This window comes from Pterocles gutturalis, unplaced genomic scaffold, assembly GCF_000699245.1.
Source record: "Pterocles gutturalis isolate BGI_N339 unplaced genomic scaffold, ASM69924v1 scaffold10123, whole genome shotgun sequence".
NCBI classification, from domain to species: Eukaryota; Metazoa; Chordata; class Aves; order Pterocliformes; family Pteroclidae; genus Pterocles; species Pterocles gutturalis.
The window spans coordinates 39,470-62,257 of record NW_010123045.1 but is presented as its reverse complement, the minus strand read 5'-3'; the positions used below and the strand labels follow the sequence as shown (position 1 = coordinate 62,257).

The window sequence follows — 22,788 nt, the reverse complement described above, 5'->3', positions numbered from 1 at the left end:
CTCTCTCAGATGCAGCTCTCTTCCTTTTTCTTACAACATACCGTGAAAGCAGCAGGTGTCAATGCAACACACAATGCGTATGAACTAAACATTAAAGAGGATTTAATTTTTCCTCTGCATTTCAAAAGCATCAAAGCTGCTCCTTCCCCCATTTCCAGAGCAATCTGTGATCCTCCCTGCATGCCCCCGCCCGTCCTCCCCAGCAGTTTTTAAAAGCAGGTCTGCCCCTGCCTCGTACTTGCACAGTTGAGTTCTCCTTTCTAAGGTCAGCATTTTGTATTTGACGTCTATGATCTCAGATGCTTCTATCAGGAGCATTTTCAATTCTAATCATGTTCTCTAAATTGCTCCCAGCATGATGTCCTGCTCCAATTGTGGAGTTAGATAATTAAATTCAGAACACAGAGCATTCAGCTCCTCAGCAGCGTTGCACAGACGTGGATGTAAAGCAGGCTGCTGTGCAACTTGCTTGACATCTTCTCACCCTTCAATGGCAGCTGATAGAGAGAACAATGATTTGTTGTGGAAATGCATCATCTCTCTGGCTCGTGTAAGGCCATGTCTCACCAGCCCCTTGGCTCCAGCCTGGGGTGGCACACGCCTCGTTACAGCTCAGAAATCAGGGACTGCAGGTGCTGCGGTTCGCACCCCAAACTATCAGCAGAAACGTACCTGAGGAATGGCCATTTTGCCATCGGGGCATTTTCCTGGGGTTTTTTGGGCTGCCACCTTCCTCCAGGAGCGTTAGAGCAGCAGGAGCCAGGTAGAACTCGTAACCGGCACCATTTCAGCTTCCTGGGTAGCAGATGCACGGACCAGCTGAATTACAGACATAGCGCCATGGATGAGTGAGACACGTCTCACAGGTGATACAGCATTTTGATATTTAAAGGATATATATTTTTATATATATACAAAACATTTAGAACTTGCTTCACAGAAAATAGCACACGTTGGTTTTGTCCAATGAGAGACTGCAACATTCTGAATGTAATGTATAATATAACCTTTATTCTTTTTCCTCTAAACTCTTGGAAACTTACATAACAATCGTGCTTTAATTATGACACCATTTATAGACATTTAAAATGCATCTTAATTTATAAATATTTTACATTTGGTCCATAGAACAGGTTGCAATTTACTAAATAATATTGTACTCTTTTTAAACAGGCTCTGTATATATTTTTTTGAATATGTATATATTACATATATATTTTTATATAGAGATAGATTTGCTTGGTGTTCAGATATTTTCTTATTGCAAAAAGCATATATGATCATATATGATAATCTTTTTTTTTTTCAGGGCAAGTACTACAAAAAAGATACAGCTATTCACAGTTTACACACAGTAGTTCTACAACACTATTTGTGCTATGTGATACGTTTGTACAGCTTTTTGCTAGAGAGCAGGTCTGTCAAACATCTGTCATAAGTGTTTACAATCAAACATTAAATACTGCATTGTTCTTATAACAACATGGGACTTGATTACATTAAACAATAAAGAGAAAGTCGGAATTTTTATCCTTAGTCTAATGAAATTCACAATTATAATGTGCATGTATGATGTATAACATGTGTGAAGGATGTATGGGTTTCCTCTAAATCCCAAAGACTTACAGGACTTTTGCATCGCAGCTAGAGCTGTTTAGGATGTAGCTTAGATCTCGTAATATTTTACAGTTGATCTATGTATGAAACAGTTTAGAATCTACCAAACATACTCTGCGATTTTATGATGTATTTTGAAATACATGTATTATATATATTATTTCTACAATAATGTGCTTGACATTCTGAGAATAATACCTTATTGCAAGAACATGTTGGTCACCTTCAGACAAAAACAACGAAAAACCCAACATTCACAGTTAACATGTTTTTCACAGAGTAGTTCTACATAAATTGTGCTATCTAACATTGTACGTTGCACAAAAATTTGCTGAAAAGCATGTTTCATTGCACAGTTCTGTCACAGTCATTTACAATCAAACATCAACTACTGCATTTTCTGTAATCTGTGCCTGTCGGATAGCTGCCAAACGAGAAATGCCGTGCAGGGTGAGCCACTGCATTGGCCACACAAGGGAAACGTTTCCACGAGCTGAACGGGCTGCTCGGCTGTGTGGCAAATGCAGGCTGAGCCCAGAGTAGAGATTTTTACATGTTACTGAAATAGCTTTCCTTCCTGCCTTCATCACCACAAATAATATGTCAATAAAAATAAAACTGTTTTCAAAGTGCTAACAGTCCATATTTTATGATTTGCTTATTATAAACTGTTAAAGTCCTTTAACAGATTAAAAAGAACAGTTGTGAATTAAACCCTAAATTACAAGGATAAGCTGCAGTCTTTAAACCATTGTTTTGGTTTCTATTTTGGTGGCAATGCAATAACAGTAGAATAACAACAGCATAATACAAGCTGAAGTACTCTGAGCGTGAATTGCAAATACTTTGTATTTCTTTTACTCCTGGGAATCTTCAAGAGCTCTTGGATATTACTTCTCATCTTTTTGCCTCTAACACCTGTGATTCACATAGTATTGACTCACAAAGATATGCTCTTTTTATAAGAAATAGTATCTCTGTTTTAAAGAAATTCATGATCTTGTTTGAAAGTTATCCTGCAAGGCTGAGTACAGCCGGCCGGTGCTGCACTGCCACAAACAGCCACCTCACTTCCTTTGCACTAGGAATGTTTCAAGAGGCTGTGTCTACTGGTGCCTGGAGGAAGCCGCTTCCCCCTCAAATGGCCTCAACTGGAGCAAATTGTAAGGGCAGACTTTGTCACTGGAAATCACTTGTTTACAAAATACTTAATTATTTTGTACAAAACAATTCCAAACTTGATTTTACTCCTGCAAAGTCAGAAATAACAGTCTTGGGATTCAGCGGTAAGAAATATTGATAAACTACTAAAAATCAGCAGCACAAAACTTCAAATCGTCGTGCTAATAGGTAGATTAAAAAGGTCTTGGCACATCAATTTACAAATTCCAAGATATGCAACTATTATTGTGAAAGGATACAAACATTAACAGTCTGTGGATTGCCAGAGAACACAAAACACTGTCAACATCTGAGCTTGCACAATGTTTGGATCATACCCATGGCGATTCCCTTACAGTGGAGATGACCTTTTTTATTTTTTCTTTTTTTTTCTTTTTTTTTTTTTTTTGCCACTAGAGGTAGGTAATTATATTCTCAGACATAAATTTGTGGTCATATTCAACCATATTTTTTGTTTTTCTGGAGTAGTGTTGGTACTCTTACAATACAGAAGTTTAGATGTAGGCTTCTTTGTTTGCAGAGTTGCTCTGTTGGGCCTGGTCTGGCCCATTCTCAGGGTGAGTGATGTCCTCGCTTGGCTGAATCATTACTTGGATGCGCTGTTAAAGAACAACAATAAATGTGAGGCAGTCAAAAGTTTGGTTTTTTTCACAGAATCACAGAATGTTAGAGACTGGAAGGGACCTCGAAAGATCATCCAGTCCAATCCCCCTGCCGGAGCAGGAACACCCAGATCAGATCACACAGGAACGCATCCAGGCGGGCTTTGAATGTCTCCAGAGAAGGAGACTCCACACCCTCTCTGGGCAGCCTGTTCCAGTGCTCTGTCACCCTCACCGTGAAGAAGTTTTTTCTCATATTCAAGTGGAACCTCCTATGTTCCAGCTTGAACCCATTGCCCCTTGTCCTATCACTAGATGTCACAGAGAAGAGCCTGGCTCCATCCTCCTGACACTCACCCTTTACGTATTTATAAACATTGATTAGGTCACCCCTCAGTCTCCTCTTTTCCAGGCTAAAGAGACCCAGCTCCCTCAGCCTTTCCTCAGCAGGGAGATGCTCCATTCCCTTCATCATCTTTGTGGCTCTGGTTTTTTTTTTAGAGGAAATCCTAAATACTTCTGTCTAGGCATTGGTGATTAAATTAAAAATTCTATCTATCTCCTAAGGGCAACAGGGACTCAGAGCTGAGTCTCAGATGTGATGGTGACCCTCCCCAGGGAGCAGAAGGGACTGGAGAGTACTGGCTGCAGCTTTCGGGAGGTACTACCTCCAAGGATACAACAGGTAGACTTCTATTTAAGATATTTTATTTCTAGCTCAGTCTTGCCCAGATTTGATCATCAAAGCCTGTGAGTGGTGCAAGCTCCTCCTATTATCTAATGATCATTTGTCAGTGCTTTCCAAACGGAGACCTTAATGCACAGCAAGACTGAGATGAGGAACTTTTACTGTGGTCTTACGCAACTCTTCCCAAGCAGCAGCTATATTTCAGAGCAACAGTTCTCCATTTGCATGCAAATGTTTCTGTAAGATCAAGGGAAAAATATTCAACGTGTAACAGCTAAGAACAAGCAAGGTGGGAGGAAAAAAACCCCGTAGACTTTTTGTAGGCTTCTTTACAGCATCACTGAGTCTTAAAATTTGCTGAAAACAAATATTTGGATGAAGACCTGAGCAATTCATGAGGCATTTCATCTGTCCCTTTGCAAAGATGGCTCTGTCAGCTGATTTTAGAATGTTCCAGAAATTCTGACAAAATCATTTTGACAATCTTTCATTCCACAACCATAAAGGACAGAGATACATGTTTCAATACTTGTGCTGAAGAAGTGCCTGGTACGCACAGAATGAGATTACTGTCTGGAAAGGGAAAACTGAGGATGCACCCAGATAAAAAAAATGAAGTATGGCAATTGTAGGTACGTACTAACCAGCGTCCAGGTCAGTAGCCTTACTAACATTTCACACTCCTTTAGCAGCATTTCTCCGAGGAACTTAGAATGGATTTAAGCCATACAATGCCTCTCACACGTGGGAAGCGTCATCTCCTTTTAACTGATGGAAGGAGATGTCTCAGAGCACAGTGCAATGAGAACAAAAGCCTCTAACCATAGAATCATTAAGGTTGGAAAAGACCTCAAGGATCATCAAGTCCAACCCAACACCACCTAACTCACTAAACCATGTCCCGAAGCACCACATCTACACGTTTCTTGAACACCTCCAGGGATGGTGACTCCACCACTGCCCTGGGCAGCCTGTTCCAATGCCTGATCACTCTTGCAGTGAACAAGTAATGTTCTTCATGAAGTAACTGCTCATGGAAATCCCTTAAATAAAGACTAGAGGGAAGTGCAGCGTGATCATAAAATACGCTCCCAAGATTTTACGTGTACTTTCTCTTAGTTGCAGCAGAATAAGGCAGCTGTTGTAACTTGGAACAGGTGTGATGCAGAACAGGAGCTCAAATCCTTGATCTGGGAGCAGGTTCATGGAAACTAAGAGTTATGTGGATTTATTCCCAAGAGTCTGATTCCAATTCCTCAGAGCATCACCTGCCTTGATACATGACAGCATGTCTTGCGTTAATAAGGACAAATTTCCATATTTTTTAAACTGCCACTTTGTTTTCTGGGTATAAGGAGCTGGCACACAACACATCTGGAACTGTCAAAGCCCAGAGATAAGGACCGCGTTTAACACGGTGAATGATGTATAACAACAGATGGTACAGACACTGTCAGGTCTTTTGTCTGCTTGGTACTTGGTTTGATGTTTTTCAGCTCGATACAAAAATAACTGGGCTAAGCAAGTGAGGCCACAGGAACTACAGAAAATAGCTGCCCAACAGCCTTTTATCAGTGTGCACAGGTCTCGCCAGATGAAATCATGTGGTCAGGAAAAAGAGAGACTCACCTGTTTTAAGGAGCCTTTCAGGGTTAGGAACATATATGCCATATAGCCTGGTATCAGCACCATAGAAGACAAAGCCATGAACCAGCCAACCCCTTGGCCCCATTTTGGGAAAACGTAACTTCCCATCGTGAGAGGAGTCATTTGGACAGCACTGAAGATAAATACTCCCTGCAAAATACAGCAGAAAGGAGATTTGGATGAGATTTCCAGAGTGTTCTGTGTTCAAGACTTTTTCTGGATTGGCTTGGACCTCCAGCCTGCCTTTCCCTCCAGGCCAGGAGAAGAGGGTTCCTTGGGCCCTGGGGCTGGCTGCTGGGCACTGCAGGTCAGGCTTGCAGAGGGAGGTTGCAGAAAACAGGCAAATGTCAGCCCACAGCGCCGACTCCCTGTGAGCTTCACCTCTAGTGTGGGAGTGTGTAAATAACTGATCTTTACTTCTGCAGTTGTGAAGGTGGGTGTTTGTTTCCACTAACTTTCTAACTGTAGTAATAGTGTCAGTACAGCTCTACTCTACTGGTCAGCAACAGACTCCCAGAAGCTCTGAATCAGAAATGTTCCCTAAAGCCTGGCTCTGCACCGACCTCTCTGATATCACCAGCTATGAGTGTTTGGCCCAGAGGCTTTATACAAAACCCTCTGAACAAATGCATATGGAAAATGAGGGCAGGCAGAATGGAACCTGTGGTTCAGTGAGTGGCTACAGATTTGTCTGTGTAACAGAACTTATCTTGTGAAATTCAAAAACCACTTTGAATTTTTCAGTAACAAGAGATGAGGAGATAGTTTCCCAAGAAGCTTCTTACCAAAATTAATCTTAATGTTTCTAGTTAACCCTGTGTTTTCACACACATAACCTGCATCTCAGAGTATCCAGGTGTGCGGGTACGGGGAATCCACTGGTACTAGTAGAGGCCTCGGGTAACCTGCACAAAATCAGAGGGAAGGGGGCTACTGGGAAAGATGGGGTCCTGGGGAATAATACCGCATACACATGTATACTGTACCATTGATCAGCAGCACTCGGGGGTTCCTTTTGTGTTTTTTTTTTCAAAGAGATGACCTGCAAACATGGTATTTTTTCCTTTAAGTGCCCAAGGAAGACTCCTATCCTGGCCTGTTTCCAATGTCTAAACCAGCTTGCGTCAGGGAAACCCGCTAAGCTGAACCAGCAAAGGAGGCAGCTCATCCTGATCCCAGGCTCAGGCCTTGTGCAGAACATGTTCCCAGAGAGGATAACGCAGAGTGGCAGATTTTATTAGCACATCATCACCACCTGTGAACTGGCACTGGACAACAAATGCTGTTGAAGACTTTGTAAGACAGGAGAAATCTGGTAAGCTTTATATACAATATCAGCCATCTTCCTGCTATTCCACTGAAATAAACCAAATGCATTTTTTATGCCTTCCTGAACACTTGTTTTCAGAAAAATGAAAGCCACCTTCATCTGGGTAGAGATGGATCAAGGAACCCTCAGTATAAACACATTTCTGTGCCTCTCTTTAGTGGTGTTTGTTTTTCTGTGGCCCTGGGCTACCTGTATGGGAATATCAGAGAAATATCAGGGAGTGGGAAGTATTGTGTCACGTGTAATTGTGTCTAGTCTGGGTTGACTACATTATGTGTAGTAAATTTACATTACTTTGCTTATTATTTCAAAATGTAGTCTATGGGCTTAATGGGATAAAGCTTAGAAGCAGGAAAAGACTGTATGGCTGTTTCCAGTGCACACAATCCTTGCATGGTTTGCCAGAAAAAAACAGTAGCAATGTAGCATAAACTGGGTAATATATTCCACAGAAACCCATGAGAGAAGAGCATCAGTTTATAATCCGAGTCTGTTACCAGCAGAGTGCTTGTGAAGGAATTCAGTTCACTAAATGTGGCATTTTTGTCTGTATGGAAAATTTAGACTTTAGAGAGATTGCTAAATTTTATGTAAGAATACAAGAAATGGTCAAAATTTGTTTCTTACAGTTTTCTGTCTCTGCCAACCAAACTCTTGACTAGTTACCATTTCCGTGGGACTAATACAAATCTTGAAATTGGACAAGGCTGCTTTTCCTAGGGCACAGGCTTCCTCTAATGACACTGGGTTTTGCCTATTGCCTTTAATGGAATTGCTCAAATCCTTAAAAAAGGAATGAGGCCAGAGTTAACATGAACCTGAGGGCTGGAAATGACAGTGCTGTAGTACATGGGCCACCTCATTTACATCCTTTGAATAATATAATAAAAGTTTGTTCCTTACTGCCACAATGATAGGAGTGAAAAATGACCAGCAGAGTTTCCACCAGATGCAGGGTCTGTATCCCACCATCTCTTGGATGTTGTCATAAAATCTATTAACACCTAAATACAGAAATAAGAAACAGTATAGGAACATGTCAGAACATTGCTTCAATTGAAAGCTCAGTGGTTTTGAGAGACACTGTCATAAATGATGAGGTATATCTGGAAGTTCTCTACAGACCCTGACATAACGTTTCACCTATCCGAATGGGAAAGAAATTCGCAAACTCAGAAGCACCAAGAATCATTTGTTCTCATTCTTCCATAATTAATTAGCAACCAGCAAACTTATTCCCATGCAAAGGCTGAGGAAGTCTGTACATCTGAAGGTCAGACACAATAGTTCACCCTTGGATAATCTCAACTCTAAGTCTTATTAGAACGAGAGATTTATAATGATATTTTACAAATTAAATAAAAAAAAAATCCATCCTAGTGTTAACCAGCTTCACTCTGTGTGGATATATGCACACCATATACATGCAGAACTGTGTATGAAAACAGAGTCTCGCTTCTGCTGCTGCTGCTGCTGCTGCTGGGACCTACCAGCACTCAATCATCTTCTAAAAGGTATGTCTATCATATTATTGATCACTTTGATTTTGTCATTATTTAGCTGGCGTGGTTTTCCATTCACATTTGCTGGATACACATGCAGTATCTCTCTCCTGTAAAATGCTGTTCAATCCTCTTAAGCCCATTAAAGACAGCAGAAAGCCTCCAGTTATCTAGCTGGAATCAGTTTTGTAATATAAGCTGAAGTGCCTTAGTGACCATGGGAGTAGGTCCTTGGACTGGCTAACACAGAACTCAGGTCAAACGTACAAATACTCTGGCAAGAAAATGACACATATTGATTAATCTTTATATGCAGAGCTTGTCAGCCCAGATTTCAGGATATTTTAGGGCAATTACACAAGATACAACTGACCAAGGAGCCTGGCTCTCGCTGCAAGATCCTGGAGTGACAGAGTCGTTTCTGGAAACAAAACGTTACAAAGTCCAAAAGACCCAAGTCGTTATGCTGGGAACAGCAGTACCTAACACCTCCGAAGATGTAGGCTTCCCAAGGAAGGGGGACGGGAAAAAAAGATGGAGATGTCACCTATTTAGTATTCCTGACACAGTTAGCATCTAATGACTTTCAGGCTTACACATCGGGTGTTCTAAAGAGGCAGGCGTGCCTTCCACAAGCCACCTTTGTGGCCTCAGTGGAATTATATGCATATGAAACAAGGCCAATTTCAGCTCCATCCTCAGCATGTGCACAAACAAAAGAACAAATCAGTAGATGAACTATCCTTGCAATGTGCAAAATTTATGGAAAAAATAAAAAGATGCTGTTTACCATAGCACCAGGATATCGAGATGCACTCAAAGAATACAAGGAACAAGAGACTCATTCCGCTGGCAGAGTAGTAGTCAAAAAGCTTAAACACGTAGATTCCACCCTAAAATATACAAGAAGAAAGTGTCAAAATAAATAGTAAGGACTCCAATTTCAAGGGAGATTAAAATGCAAGCTACAAACAGTGGTGAATACATTCGGGATGTATTAATGTAAATTAAAGTTAACAGGTTAAAGTCTTACAATGCTTGGGGTCAATACTGACAGAAATTAGATTACTGCTAGAATTCAATTAACTGGTTTGATTTCACTTTACTCCTTTTTGTTCAATAATTCAAACATTTCCCTGAAATATTTTGCAGTCTAGTAGATCACAGGAGGCAATGGAGAACATCCCTGGCTGCCACGTGTGGGACTGTACGACAGGCTGCAGAGGTGGGTATGTTCTTGTCACCTGGACCACGAAGGCCTTGCTGCATCCAGGGACTACGGGAATTTTAACCTCACACATTACTGCCTGCTGCCCGGAGGCTTCGGATAGTGCTGATGATCCCTGCCACTTCGCTGGTTTGCAGTGATTCCTGGTTGGGGTGGGGGAGGCAGGAAATAAAACAGATGCTGTGTGTCAGACGTAAGATCATGTTCTTCTGCAGAACCTACCTGAGTGATATTGGACAGCCCTATCAGGTAGGACACAATGCATACAACAGCAATGAAGATTTCTCTGCGATTGCGCAGTAACTTCGGAAATTCATCCACCAGCGCTGTTATGAATCCTTCCACAGTGCAGAACTGCAAGTAAAGTCAGAGATAAGATACAATGCAAAGCACTGCAGCAGCAGGATTACATTGAGGGGAGGAGTTTTCAACACTACTCATCACTGGCCTAAGGCTGCATCCATTAAATGATAAATGAAAATTCACTTGACTTCAGTGGAAGCAGTGCTTCTGAATATCCTCATTTCTGTCTAAAAGGATTTGTGCAAAAAGATTTTCAGCTAGAAAAACACTCAGATTTCCAAATTATGAACAATAGCATGTGCTTGATGAAGATAAAGTGCTCTTTCTTGTGATAGAAGACAATATACCTACAGCTGAAGGCTTTGACCCCGCAATCAAAACCTCAGACTTCTTTCTGTGATTTACTCACATATGTGAAAGCCAACAGACACAAAAAGTGTAATCAGATCAGTGCTTCAGAGCGAAGCTTAAGGACACAAGATTGATTCTCATCTGTTATAAATCAAATGCTTTTTGTATCCTCAGAAAAGACAATGCAATGGTAAGATTTCTGCTGATGATGTGATCTTCCAAATGGAAAGCACGGCCATACTTCAGATCTTTACTGTGTGTATATATTCAAAACAAATGTTGTCATTATGATGGCTGAAATAATGAAAAACAGAAGGTATGTAGATTTTTATTCATTTCCAGCAGTGCAATTGAAATTTAACCAATAGTTATAGTTCCTATAAATTATAGCGTACAAAATGTTTCCCCGATAGGCAGAAGATGAAGAAAGCATGACAGCCTGTAGATATATATATATTCTTTTTAATAATATTGGACGACCTTCCTCAGCTGTTAGTTGCCTAGAGACAAGTTATTTCAAGAATATTTTTGACCCAATTAATTTCACAGTAGTTTCCCCCCAGCCTGAGCAATAGGTTTTAATGTCAAGCCTGAAGCTTACCGAAAAACAAAGAAATAGAAAACATACATTTTCAGCTTCCTTTCATGTTGCAGGATAAAATCCCCTCTTGGTCTTTTTGTATTTTGGTTCACAGGCTGAAGTCAGCTTGGATTTATAGAAAATGATGGATTATCTCTGCTGAAAGGCTACTTCAGCACTAAGCTAGCAATTCTCCTATTTTGTTATGCGCTATGAGGATGGTGCAAATGAATGTAAGGTGCTGCTTTGACAACTGCAGCTGATTGCAAGGAGATTAAGACATCTGCCTGTGACTGCTCAAATACAAATGACCAAACATTTCAGCAGGCAGGAGGGACTTCCCTGACAAAGTCCTCAGAGTATGCTTTGCAAAATAAGCCAGGGTGCTTACAATAGAGTTGCTATCTGTATTAATATTATTACTGATTAACGGATGCTTAGTCCCATAGGGGACTAAGAGACATAGTCCCTTCTAGCATGTAAAGTGCTGCTTCTTGTTCTGTGTGCTTTTTTGTTTGCTTTGCAATAAACATTTTCTAATGATCACATCACTTAATTATTTCATTATTTAATCTAGACAGTAACTCTGGAGAATATCTTATTTGGATTTGCAAAACCTCGAGGATGTGCCTTCCTATTAATTTCCAGTTGAGAGATACCACCTATAGCCCTTAGCCAAGGCCTTAACCAATAAAGTCTTCATCCTTACCATTGGGAAGTGATTTCAGAACACGCTAAGATGCAGAATGTTCTTAGTAACGAGCCTGCTGCCTCCTGAATTTGCTCCTGACATTCATATGCCCAAAATTAAATGTGTGCTGCATCTTTTTGCTAAATGTGGTTAAGTTCTGAAGTAATCTTTCAGAAACGTTTGTGGCATCTAAATCTTGTAAAGCGTATCCCAGTATCTCCCACATTGATGATTAATGCAAAGGTATTTTTAATATTTTGATTGAACTGTTAAGATCTCAAAGAAAGTTCCTTTTTCTGCAGAATATTTTTTCTGCATATTTTCTATACGCTTCCAATAGGTCATGAAAAATTGAAAGTGTCTAAGTACCAGTTTGTGACTCTCCCAGACTCCCTGAACCTCTTAGATTTTCTCTTCTTAGTGCCTCTTATTATGTGATTATTCAGGTCATGAAAAATTGAAAGTGTCTAAGTACCAGTTTGTGACTCTCCCAGACTCCCTGAACCTCTTAGTTTTTTCTCTTCTTACTGCCTCTTATTATCTGATTATTCCTGAAATCATTCTACACCACCAACTGCTGGCAGTGCAGAATGCACAGAAAGAGCCCAAATTGTACCATACAGTGGCAGAAAATTTGTCCTCATTATTAATTTTTACAGCAGTTTTACCTGGCTGTCAATTCCGAGCATAAGCAGCATGGAGAAGAAGAGTATTGCCCACAGAGGAGAAATGGGTAACTGTGTCACTGCTTCTGGATAAGCCAGAAATGCCAGTCCTGGGCCTAGTGGGAGAAATAGAGAGAAAATGTCAGTGTGATCGATCGGCTGCTGTGATTATTTGCTTCTGTTGATACACAGGTTTTAGGTTTATTTGAAGGATTCAGCTGTGGATGCAGCATCTGACCAGAGATTTCGGCTTAAACAGTGGTCACTGACCAAGAAGTCAGTGCATGTGTCTTGCTTTAAAAATGAACCAAACAAAACAAAATAAAAACCAACCCCAAAACCAACCAACCAAGCAAAGCACTAGATGCAGTTCAGAAGCTGCCCCTTTAGAGACACCTGTGGATAGCCAAGATGGGGAATGTTCTCCTGGGCTAGGATTATACATCTTCAGATACGGATCAGCCTTCGCTCCCTCTCAAGCAGCTATTGACGGCTGTAATCTTCTGTTGTGCACCAAGTAGTACAGAAGAGAGACAAAGACAGCTCAGGAGTAGAGAAAGCACTTTCCAGCATTTACAGTATTCCCCTTTGCTATTCCATTCCATGAATTATCTTGTAATACACATTGTAACGAACTATGTAAACAGGCAAACCTTTTCATTTGTGTTACTGCTGGCTGCTGATGGGGGAATAGAGGTAGAAGGAGAATGTAAATTCTTATTGAAAAGAAAGAGCTCTTTTTGCTGTCATAGCATAGCTGGGAACCAGCTGATGTCAGGTTAAAAGTGGAACTTGTAGCAAACGAAATAATCAGGGAAATAAAATCAGAGTGCCTCACCTAGGAGGGGGTATACGATTTTTCAGTTTTCATTAAAAGCAAGTCTGTCTGTGAGAACTGGCTGGACATAGATAGCTTTCAAACCAGTGAAGTGAGGATTGGCGTCAGACACCTGAACTGTCAGAGTAAATGCAAGGCAGATTTTGAAACAACTATTTGCCAGCAATAGCAGGTGTGTTGGAATGCTTTCCACATGGCAGGAGTAGAAGGAAAATAAAACTTAAGATAAACATGTTCTTCATTTTGCTGTTAAACATTCCACCAAACCACAGCTGCAACTTTTAATAACATTGTTTTACAAAGCTGCAAAAGATCACAAAACAATGTATCTCATGGTGCTAAAAAAAGGCTCAGTTTCTGAGCTTGCTAGGAGAAACAGAAGCCTTAATTAAAAGGTCAGATTTCCAAATATCCCTTGCAATTAGTGGCCACAGGAGGCCATGTGCATCTTTCGAAAGTCTATTATCTTAGGTACCTTAAAGTGTATTTAGGAGCTTAACATGATATAAAAATATTGTCTTGTTTGCAGGTGTAGTCTATATTTTATATAGTTACTTCCATATCAAATACATAAATCCAAGCACCTCATTTCACACACCACTGACTTTCTAGAGCATTTTTTGACAACAGCGTATGCCATCATAATTTTTTCCCAATTTCTGTGTGTGTGTGTGTGTAGTTTATTGAAGATCATTTTTAGGGCTTAAATTGTCCGCTTTTCTAACTAAGGGAATATTTCATCAACGGGCTATGTTTGCTGGTATAGTGAGGCAATATTCTGTCCACCAGTGACTTCCAACCAAGCTTTCAGTTATCGGATCCCTCCCTGTGGCCAGAACTGCTAAATGAGTATCTGGTACACCAGCTGGGTTAGGGCAGCCATCTGCTCTGCTACTTGAAGCTTTCTCATCTGGAAGACAGACGAGGAACTGCGAAGAATAGCAGAATCCTTCTATGGACGTCTTACTGCCCCAAGTAAAATGACTTTCATAATAAAGGGTCCCATAAAAACTAGTTCATAGCTGTAGGTCTGAACAGGTGAGAAATGGATTTGTCTCAAAGGGCTTAACCTCAAGAAACAGTAAAAAGAATTTCAAAACCTAACTGAATTTGGGAATATAGGCTCCTAAAACACAATGACCATCATTCCTCCTGCAGTTTGCTTTTAAGAATTTCAGTAGCAAGAGGCTCATAATCGAATGTCAGAGCTAAGCAGCGAAGCAGCCGGCTGTGCTGCCACCTCTTGCACTGCTGTCCTTGTCAGCAGCGCTCATCAGCATTCCTTGTGTCAGCCGGCGATGAGGCTCTGGCTGGCTGCTCTCCACAGCAGAGGTTTGCAAGCACTGGGCAGGCGGGCAGGCAGTCAGCTTGACATGAAATGATTTTGCTGGTGCTGCCTTGAGAGGTTTGAACAATGCTCTCCCTTTCGCAATCAGCACGGGCGACTGGAATGGCAGGGAGCTGAGGAAGGTTTTGAGGGAGGGATTTTGAACAATTAAATGAAGGCGTTGGGTACAACATATAAACAAAAAATAACTGATGCCACTGAACAACTTGGAGAAAAATATATTGGATACCTGATGCTGCAACATCTGCAATAGGCCTCTTTGTGACATTAGCCATGAATCCCACAATGGAGAAGATGACAAAGCCAGCAAACATGCTTGTGCATGAGTTTATGCAGCACACTATGATGGAGTCCCTGAAATAGAAGTAAAATGCTTTAAGCAGTAGGTAAAGCAATGTTAGTGTTCGTCAGTGTATTACCCTTTTTCCTGTGAAAAGATTTCACGATTTAGGATTTGATAGTTTGTGTTTCATTTCTCGCTGGACAAGTTATACTGCCTCTCCCATTAGTGTAAATGCAGTTACACATCTCATTCCCAGTTAGACATAACATTTAATAGTCAGATCCGAGACTACACCTTATTTCAATGATATCTTGCACAGAAAGGCAGAATCCAGCTCCAGCTGAGACAGGAAAGTGCCACTGTAATAGGTGCGGTCATCTGCTTACCTGTAAACATTATTGTGGAAAGGGTTGTAACTTCCGAGGGCAATCAGTGAACCGAGACCCAAACCGTAGGAGAAGAAAATCTGTGTGGCAGCATCCAGCCAAACCTGATTGCAGGAAATAATTTTTTTAAAAATCTGTTTCTGCACTTGAGGAGCAGGTCATATGTCTGAAAGGTGAACAGTTAGCAGTGAAACTTCTGTTTACAAGGATTGAATATTTACCTCAGAGTCTGAAAGCTTACTGAAGTTGGGAGTTACATAGAATAAAATGCCTTCTTTTGCTCCAGGCAGTGTTACACCACGGAAGAACAAGATAAGCAGCATAACATAGGGATAAGTAGCAGAGAAATATACCACCTGATGTGAAGAAACAAGACATTGTAAGTGTGGCAGGAAGAATGATTTGTCCTTGTTAACACTTCAGAAAATATTTGCTCCCTAAAAATACTGCAGCACCAACAGAGGCTGACTTTTAAAACTGAGGCATTTATCAATGAAAAAGCTTGGTGTGGGGAGTGCCTACTGCTGAATTCCCTGAACACCGTGCCTCCAAGGCAGGTGGCTGCAGACGACTTTCCTGAAGATGGGATATGTGGACTAGGATATTTCTGCACAAAGGGCTCACGCTTGTCTGTTTTTGTATTCAAGGGGAGCTCTCAACCGCACAAGGTTCAAGTACTCCTACCCTGCTTGTAGAACAACACCCGCTAGTTTATTTCTCCTGCTCTCAGACAGCCGCTCTTGTACTCTTCCCACTCATCTATGTTATGGTGTAATTGCCCTACAGGATCCTACTCTCTTGCCCTTTCAAAAGCCTTGCAAAGAAGGCACTATGAAGTCAGGCTCCAAAGAAACAGCCAGCCCCCCCCCTTTTTTTTTTTTTTTTTTTTTGACACCTTCTTTGCAGACAGGGGAAATGAAGTTTGGTCTGAGCTCAACTAGGTCATGTTCAACATGCAGCTTGAAGAGGGTCACAGTTACAACGATCTTGTCAAAAGGTAACAACTGATCCTTTCAGTGTGAAAAATTCCCGGTTCTCTATATGAGGCCTGAGGTGTTATAACCCAAGCCTTCAGTTGCCACCAGGCCTCATAGCTGTGGCTGTTCATTTCCCTGAGAGCTCTTCCTGCTATTTTGGGGAGAGGGAGAGGTATACACCAGTGCCAGATGCTGTTGCCCTTCTGTTCCTGGAGAAACATCTGTCAATAATATAATGTGCTTTAATCCATCAGGAAATTCTATTCTGCACTCAGAAACCAGCCAGACTCCAGGCAGCACAGCGTGCAAGCGTGTCCATGGTAAGGACCACCCGCGGCTCTCGTTTAGGACAGGGAAAGGAGGGAGTAACTCCACGTGCCATACGGCTTCAACGCTGACTTATGTATCTGACTCCACCAAGAGCTGTGCAATAAACACAAGCTTCTCGCTGCAGCCAAAACACTGCATCCTCACTCTGCTGATATCCAAACTAGTTCGAATATTCATCCCAGGAACAATTTTATACCTGGCAAAGCCAAGGAGTCTATAAGTGAACATACCATCCCAGACTGTGGTCAGAGCTAGCTGCAGCGGAGCCAGCCCTTTCAAAAACACGGTGCGGCATCAGTTCAAGAAAGATAGAAATGAAACGCTTCACAGAGCTATTCCAGCAAAACTGGAATAGTGCCTCTTACCTCAAGGATTTTCTGAATATTTGAGTAAAATGGGCATTTTTAAATGAAATGTATTTCCAGTACTTTTTAATCTTACCTTTCCAGTCCAGCCTACCCCCTTCCAGATACAAAAATACACCAGAATCCAGGCAATTGCTAGAGTAACTGCTAGTGGCCATCGGATTTGCCCCGGTTTTTCCAATCCATCAGTCATTTGGTGCATGTTGCGTCTAGAATAAGCCAAGAGAATGGTGTTTTTGACAACTAATTCAGAAGATAGTGTGTGAATGATAACAAGCTGATCCTTGCATATGCAAAGGAATGATATAGAGAAAAATTATCAGCTTACTCCCAGAATTCCACTACGGCACTTGTCATGTTGGTGGTGTTTGCTAAGGTATAATTGGAGAAGCAGCGGTCAGTGTTCCATGGGTTCTCACAGTGTTTCCAAGGAAGAGTCTATTTAAGAAAGAGAGAGAGAAAAACCTAAACGGTTGAGCACTTTTTAAGTAAGCATTACCTCAGGTGCCTCCCTCTTTACTAGAAATGACAGTTGAGTGGAGAACTGATACACTGACTTCTGCAGTGCCCTGAGCTCCCTGGGGTGCACGTCTGCCACATAAGGTACTTAACTTCAGATCAGCTGTGTGAATCAGGTGTGAAAATACTTCTTCCTTTCTTTGATATATCAGCCCAGATGCTTCGGAGTCTGACACGCCTCTCAGCACGTGAGAGTGTATTGAGCGGTACAAGGAACAAGGGCAGCGGGAAGGACCTCCTGGAGGCCCTGCAAGCTCTTGGTGCACTACAGGTAATCAGGCTGTGATGGCTCTTGATCAGAGATTTCTATTTTCCCCGCAAGTCAGGGGACAATTAGGAAAATGTAAACTTTCTATTTTCTATATGTGTTTTCTGCATGCGTCCATTATATTAAGGCATCTTTCAGAAGTTCTGAGAAGCAAAAACTGTTTCCACATGATATCCATTAGAACAAATCTTATTTAGATACAACTTGGATATTCTTCTGATGGCCAATCTTGGAAAATCCTCTCACAGAAAATGTTGTATCAGGGTACTGCAGTGTTTTAAATACAAGGATAAGAGGCTTCAAGGGAATTAGACGTCAATAGTCATCTAATACGGACCAGTGCACCACTTCCAGACTATGACTGACCTTTCACATCAATAACAAGTCTGAGGATAACAGAAAAAGAAATGGTCATGTCACTCCCAGACAGTAATTAATGCAAATTAGCTCAAGGGACAGTTCTTTAAAACTGAGAACAAGCAGGCACGAACAAGATTTGTAGAAGAGGCAACAATTGAACAATAAAGCATTAATTATTGAGACTTATGTAAGGATGCTTCCCCAGGTGGCCAGACCCCACAAATCAGACAAGGCCTACTCAGCTGGTGATTCATCCTCGAGGGGAAAAAACGGCAGCTAAAAATAAAGTTAAAAGGAAATAAAACAAAGTGAAAATAGCAACAATGAATGGAAGTTCAGAGCTAATCAAACCACAGACCTTCCGTTCCATGGGGATTTCTTTAACAAACCCCTCCACTATTACAACATATTGCAATGATACTGTTTCCCAAAGAACCCACATTTGTTTGGCTGCTATTGAAGAAAAAAAATCAGTTCTACACTAGAATTTTTCTCAGAGGAATGGCTGGCCCATAGGCTCAGAGGCAAAGGGATGCTAGCGCTCCCTCCTAGCACTAGGAGCGCGAAGCCTGAGCATGACTTGCAGGTGCCCGGCAAGTAAGCAGAGAAGCAAGCAGGTGTGCTTGTGATGAAAGGGCAGCGACAGGTAATACATGAAACTAAAAGGGTCCAGGTGAAAGAGCTGTGGGTCTGAAGATGAAGATGAGAAAATTTAAACAAAATTGGTAAGAATGGGAAGGTTGTTGCTCCAAAATAACCCATTATGTTTCTCCACTGACATTTTGGAACGGAATATTTTCCTGACAGTTTTCTAGCCTGTATTTCTTGTGGAGGAAAAAGAAATTTAAAAGGGATTTTTACAAAATAGTTTTCCTTTAGTAAGAAGTGGCTTATCAGACTGATTTCTATGCATTTTGTGTTAAACTTACACCTTTACAGTTAAACAGTTTAATCAGATTAATCAGCAAACAATTCCAACCCCCTGCCTCCCCCCCATAGACACTTACAGTAGTAAAGGAGTTATACAGGTAGTATATGGCCCACGAAATAATCACAATGTAGTAAATATTTAGCCAAAAGGAAAGGACTGCAGCAGCTAGTCCCACACCTGTAAAGAAAACAATGAGAGAAAAAAATAGACAAAAGAATGTAACTTTGAGTAATGTCTCTACAAGGGTCAGTTGAAGAGCTGCAGTTCAGAAAGACAAATATAGCATATGGGGCAGACACCATTCACTGAGTTTTGTAGAAGCCAAGTTAAAATTTTAGAAGTACCATTATAAAAAGGTCAGTAATTTGGGCGATAGGTCAGTCAACCATGAATTAAACCATAATGTCCAGTTCCCTGTGTGTTGCAGTAAGCAGTCACATCTGCTGCTGCTGAAATTTTACAGCCATTTTTTATTTCCAGGGAAAAGAGCTAAATCAGCTCATTCTCTGAAACAGCAGCCCCACAGAAACTTCTGGCAGATGCATGCAAATTGAGTATGAGACCAGCTAGCCACTTAGCACACTGATCAAAGTACATGGAGCTTAGCTTAATGCTATTATGTCATCTTAGACTAAAGAAACGTCAGGGGCTGCACAATGAGGATGCCTCGTCTTCTACTCCACATGGAGACTTCAGGGGTATTTTAAAATATTCAGTCTGGTGACAGTTGCCACATGACACTAAACAGGAGCAAGTGCTCAAAATAATCAGTATAATGCAAAGCAAAGTCTACGCTTTGCACTGTGTGCCCTACCAACAGCAGTAACTCCAGCAAAGATAAAAGACTTAACCTGTGGGAAGCATTTTTGTCTCTCTGGGTTTTTCCCAAAACAAAATTTCCTAGTAAAAAATCCACTGCAAACAAACTTTTAGCTCACGCTGTGCTAATTGTCAGTCTTACTGTGTGGAGTCATTTATAACTCAATGTGTAACTTGCTCCTCTGCTGGTCCAAAAGTCATCTCAGGAGCTCTAAACTGTCAAAGGATTTGGGATCTGAGGGTGACAAGCACAGTTTGTGAGGCTTGTAGGGCTATGCAGGATCTAGATTAAAACCTTGAGGTTCTAGCAGTGAGAAACCTTAAACTACCTAAAAATCCAACCATGCAGTGAGCTTGTCTTAAGTAATTCATCGTGCAAGTGCTGTCTCTGAAGTGTCTGGCTTTTGATTTCAATAAAGAACAACAGGAGATGCAAACCTCTGTGACCTCAAACAGAAACAGTGTTTACCAAACTGCTGTGAACAGAGTTCCATACCTGCTCAGGCAACTATTGCTAGATTTAATCTACTATTTTGAACAGTCTTTATATTTTCCTAACAAAAAATAAAAGTTTTTGAAGTTCAAAAATAAGTTTGTTGAGATTCTAAAGCCTAACTCTTGCTGCTTTTAATGGGGAACAAATAATACCCAGTGTGCTTCAAAATTGTCAGTTACACTGCAGAAAATTAGGGTTCTGTAGAAAATTACAGTTTAAGTAAAAATACAAAGGCAGAAAGAAACACCCTTGCCCTGTCACTTTGTGCAACTTCTGCAACTTGGAAGCAAATGGAAAGCAATCCAAATTCATACTGTACCTTTGAACATTGGAGCAAGCTTCCACACTCCAAGGCCCCCTATAGATGTATACTGACCAAGGGAACACTCCAGAAGAAACAGTGGCACTCCAGCAAAAATTAAAGTAAGGAAATAGGGAATCAGGAATGCACCTAAAAAGAAATAAGAAGTCTGTTACAGTGGAGGAAAAACACAACTGAGTTTCCACTGTTTCCATCCCTATTATATATGAAAAGAAACCAACGTATTTTTCCTCTTACATGTAACTTTTCAAAAAAAGTTAGTGAAAAGCACATGTACACTTCTAAACCAGTATGTCATGAGGTGAAAGTAAGGGGGAAAAATATATCTTCTCATCATTTAATTATTTTCTGTTCAAGTAAAAAGCAAAAAGTCAAAAGACTGTGTTTTGTTGCCTTCATTTATCACAGGCGCATGCAGATAGCAGAAAGGCTTTAACCAGAACTGGCAGCTTTCCAGCTGCAGTTAGCCTTTTCATGGTAAGCTCAGAGTCAGTATTACGAGCCATACACAGTCCTCTCAAAAATTCAGTCCAAAAGAGAGGGCTCTGAAGGGTTGGAGGGCAATGTCCTTTAGTTCTGCTCTAATACCTTGGGGTCTTTTAGGGAGCACCAGCCAGCTAGAAGTTAGAATAACTCAGAGCAGACCTCAAAGCAGAGCACCACACTCCAAAATGGCTCCAACTCCCCCAGACAAGTGTAAAGCAAAAAACTAACCAAACAAACCCAAAAAAACCAAACCAAACCAAACATCACCTATACAGATGAAAAATCTATTAAAACTAAGTTATCTTTTACTGATGATTTTTATAGTGAATTCTAATATACAAGTGTAACAGAAGATGTAAGAATGAAACAGCAAACAAGCATACCTCCACCATTCTTGCCACAAAGGTATGGAAATCGCCACACATTCCCTAAGCCAATGGCATAACCTACACAGGACATAAGAAAGTCAAATTTTCCTTTCCAAGTATCTCTGTCTGGAAGATCCGTCTTCTTCTTCTGCACTTTTACTACCAAGGTTTTAGGCTTGTCATTGGTGATCGAAGCATCAAGTTCTGTGGAGATCTGTCCATCTGCCACTTTTGTCCCGTTGGTGGCCATGTCTCGGGGCTTGGCGGGGGAGGCTCTGGCAGCAGCCGGGCGAGAGATTTCAGCACCAGTCCACGTGGACAGCAGCTTTGCGGCTCGTGGTCACCCACCCGCGGCGGCTGGGCTTCGGCAGGAGAAACACGGCGCCCACGGCCCCGCTCCGGGACAGCTGGGAGCTAGGCTGCGGTCCCGCACCGGCTTCTGGATGGATCTGTAAAACACAACATTGCCGAATTCAGGCTTGCTTCAGGAGCCCTTTAGGCAACTTTAAAAAGTACCGTGGCTGGCGACCTCGTTGCTGAATGAGCCTCGCAACAAGGGTGTCTCACCGAGGAGCTTGGCTCTGCCCTTGTGATGTTTTCTTAGTGACTCAGGAGGAAGCAGTGAAGAACTAACATATCCCCCCAAAACAATCTCCAAGCCACAGTTACTCATTTTTCCCCTATAGATCTCTTATGAGTATACAGAAACAAAATAATTCTAAAATGCAGCACTGTATTGTACATAGCGTACAGCCCAGAGTGTATATATATATATATACACACACACACAAGATGTATCAGTAATGAGATTTCTATTTAATATCCGAGTAAATAATATATTTAACAGTCCAGAACTTGGGCAATTAAACTATCCCATGCAATAGGTCTGCATTTAAAAAACTAAAGGGGAATTCCCATGACTGTAAAGTTCCTTTATTTACAACAAGTTGTGGCTATCAAGAAACAGCAGTTGCCACCTTTAATAGTGAATTGAAAAAGTTCTGAACAGTGTGCACTTACCTAAAACACCTTTCTCTAAAACACTCCCAAAGGAATTAAACAATAAACCAGATCAAGCATCAGGACTTTATCCTGGGTGATGATGTTGAGTTTTACATGTGGTTATAATTAGCTGTTGATGACAAATGTTTCACTAAGCTTAAATTACAAGCACTGTAGGACAAGAGGCTCCAACAATCACTCCACAGCGTCTGTTTCCTACTGTGGGTTGCATTCTTGCACCTTTTCAAAAACCATTACTGGTACAATATAAATTTTCCAAATCTAAACAGGAAAAATCAAAGAA

The 22,788-nt window shown here is 41.1% G+C and overlaps 1 protein-coding gene across 1 annotated transcript; it reads right to left on the bottom strand.

The window, feature by feature from the left end:
• Positions 1-3,189: 3,189 nt before the first annotated feature.
• LOC104464907 (sodium- and chloride-dependent GABA transporter 1) lies at positions 3,190-21,843 on the bottom strand. The gene is made up of 14 exons (XM_010077756.1): positions 21,498-21,843; positions 20,626-20,757; positions 19,068-19,168; positions 17,242-17,351; positions 16,990-17,122; positions 15,463-15,597; positions 15,242-15,345; positions 14,802-14,926; positions 12,390-12,502; positions 10,019-10,150; positions 9,359-9,461; positions 7,970-8,070; positions 5,719-5,886; positions 3,190-3,398 (listed from the first exon to the last, which is right to left on the bottom strand). The coding sequence occupies exons 1-14, from the start codon at positions 21,730-21,732 to the stop codon at positions 3,294-3,296; spliced, it is 1,797 nt and encodes a 598-aa protein (XP_010076058.1). The 5' UTR covers positions 21,733-21,843; the 3' UTR covers positions 3,190-3,293.
• Between the last annotated feature and the right edge of the window lie 945 nt (positions 21,844-22,788).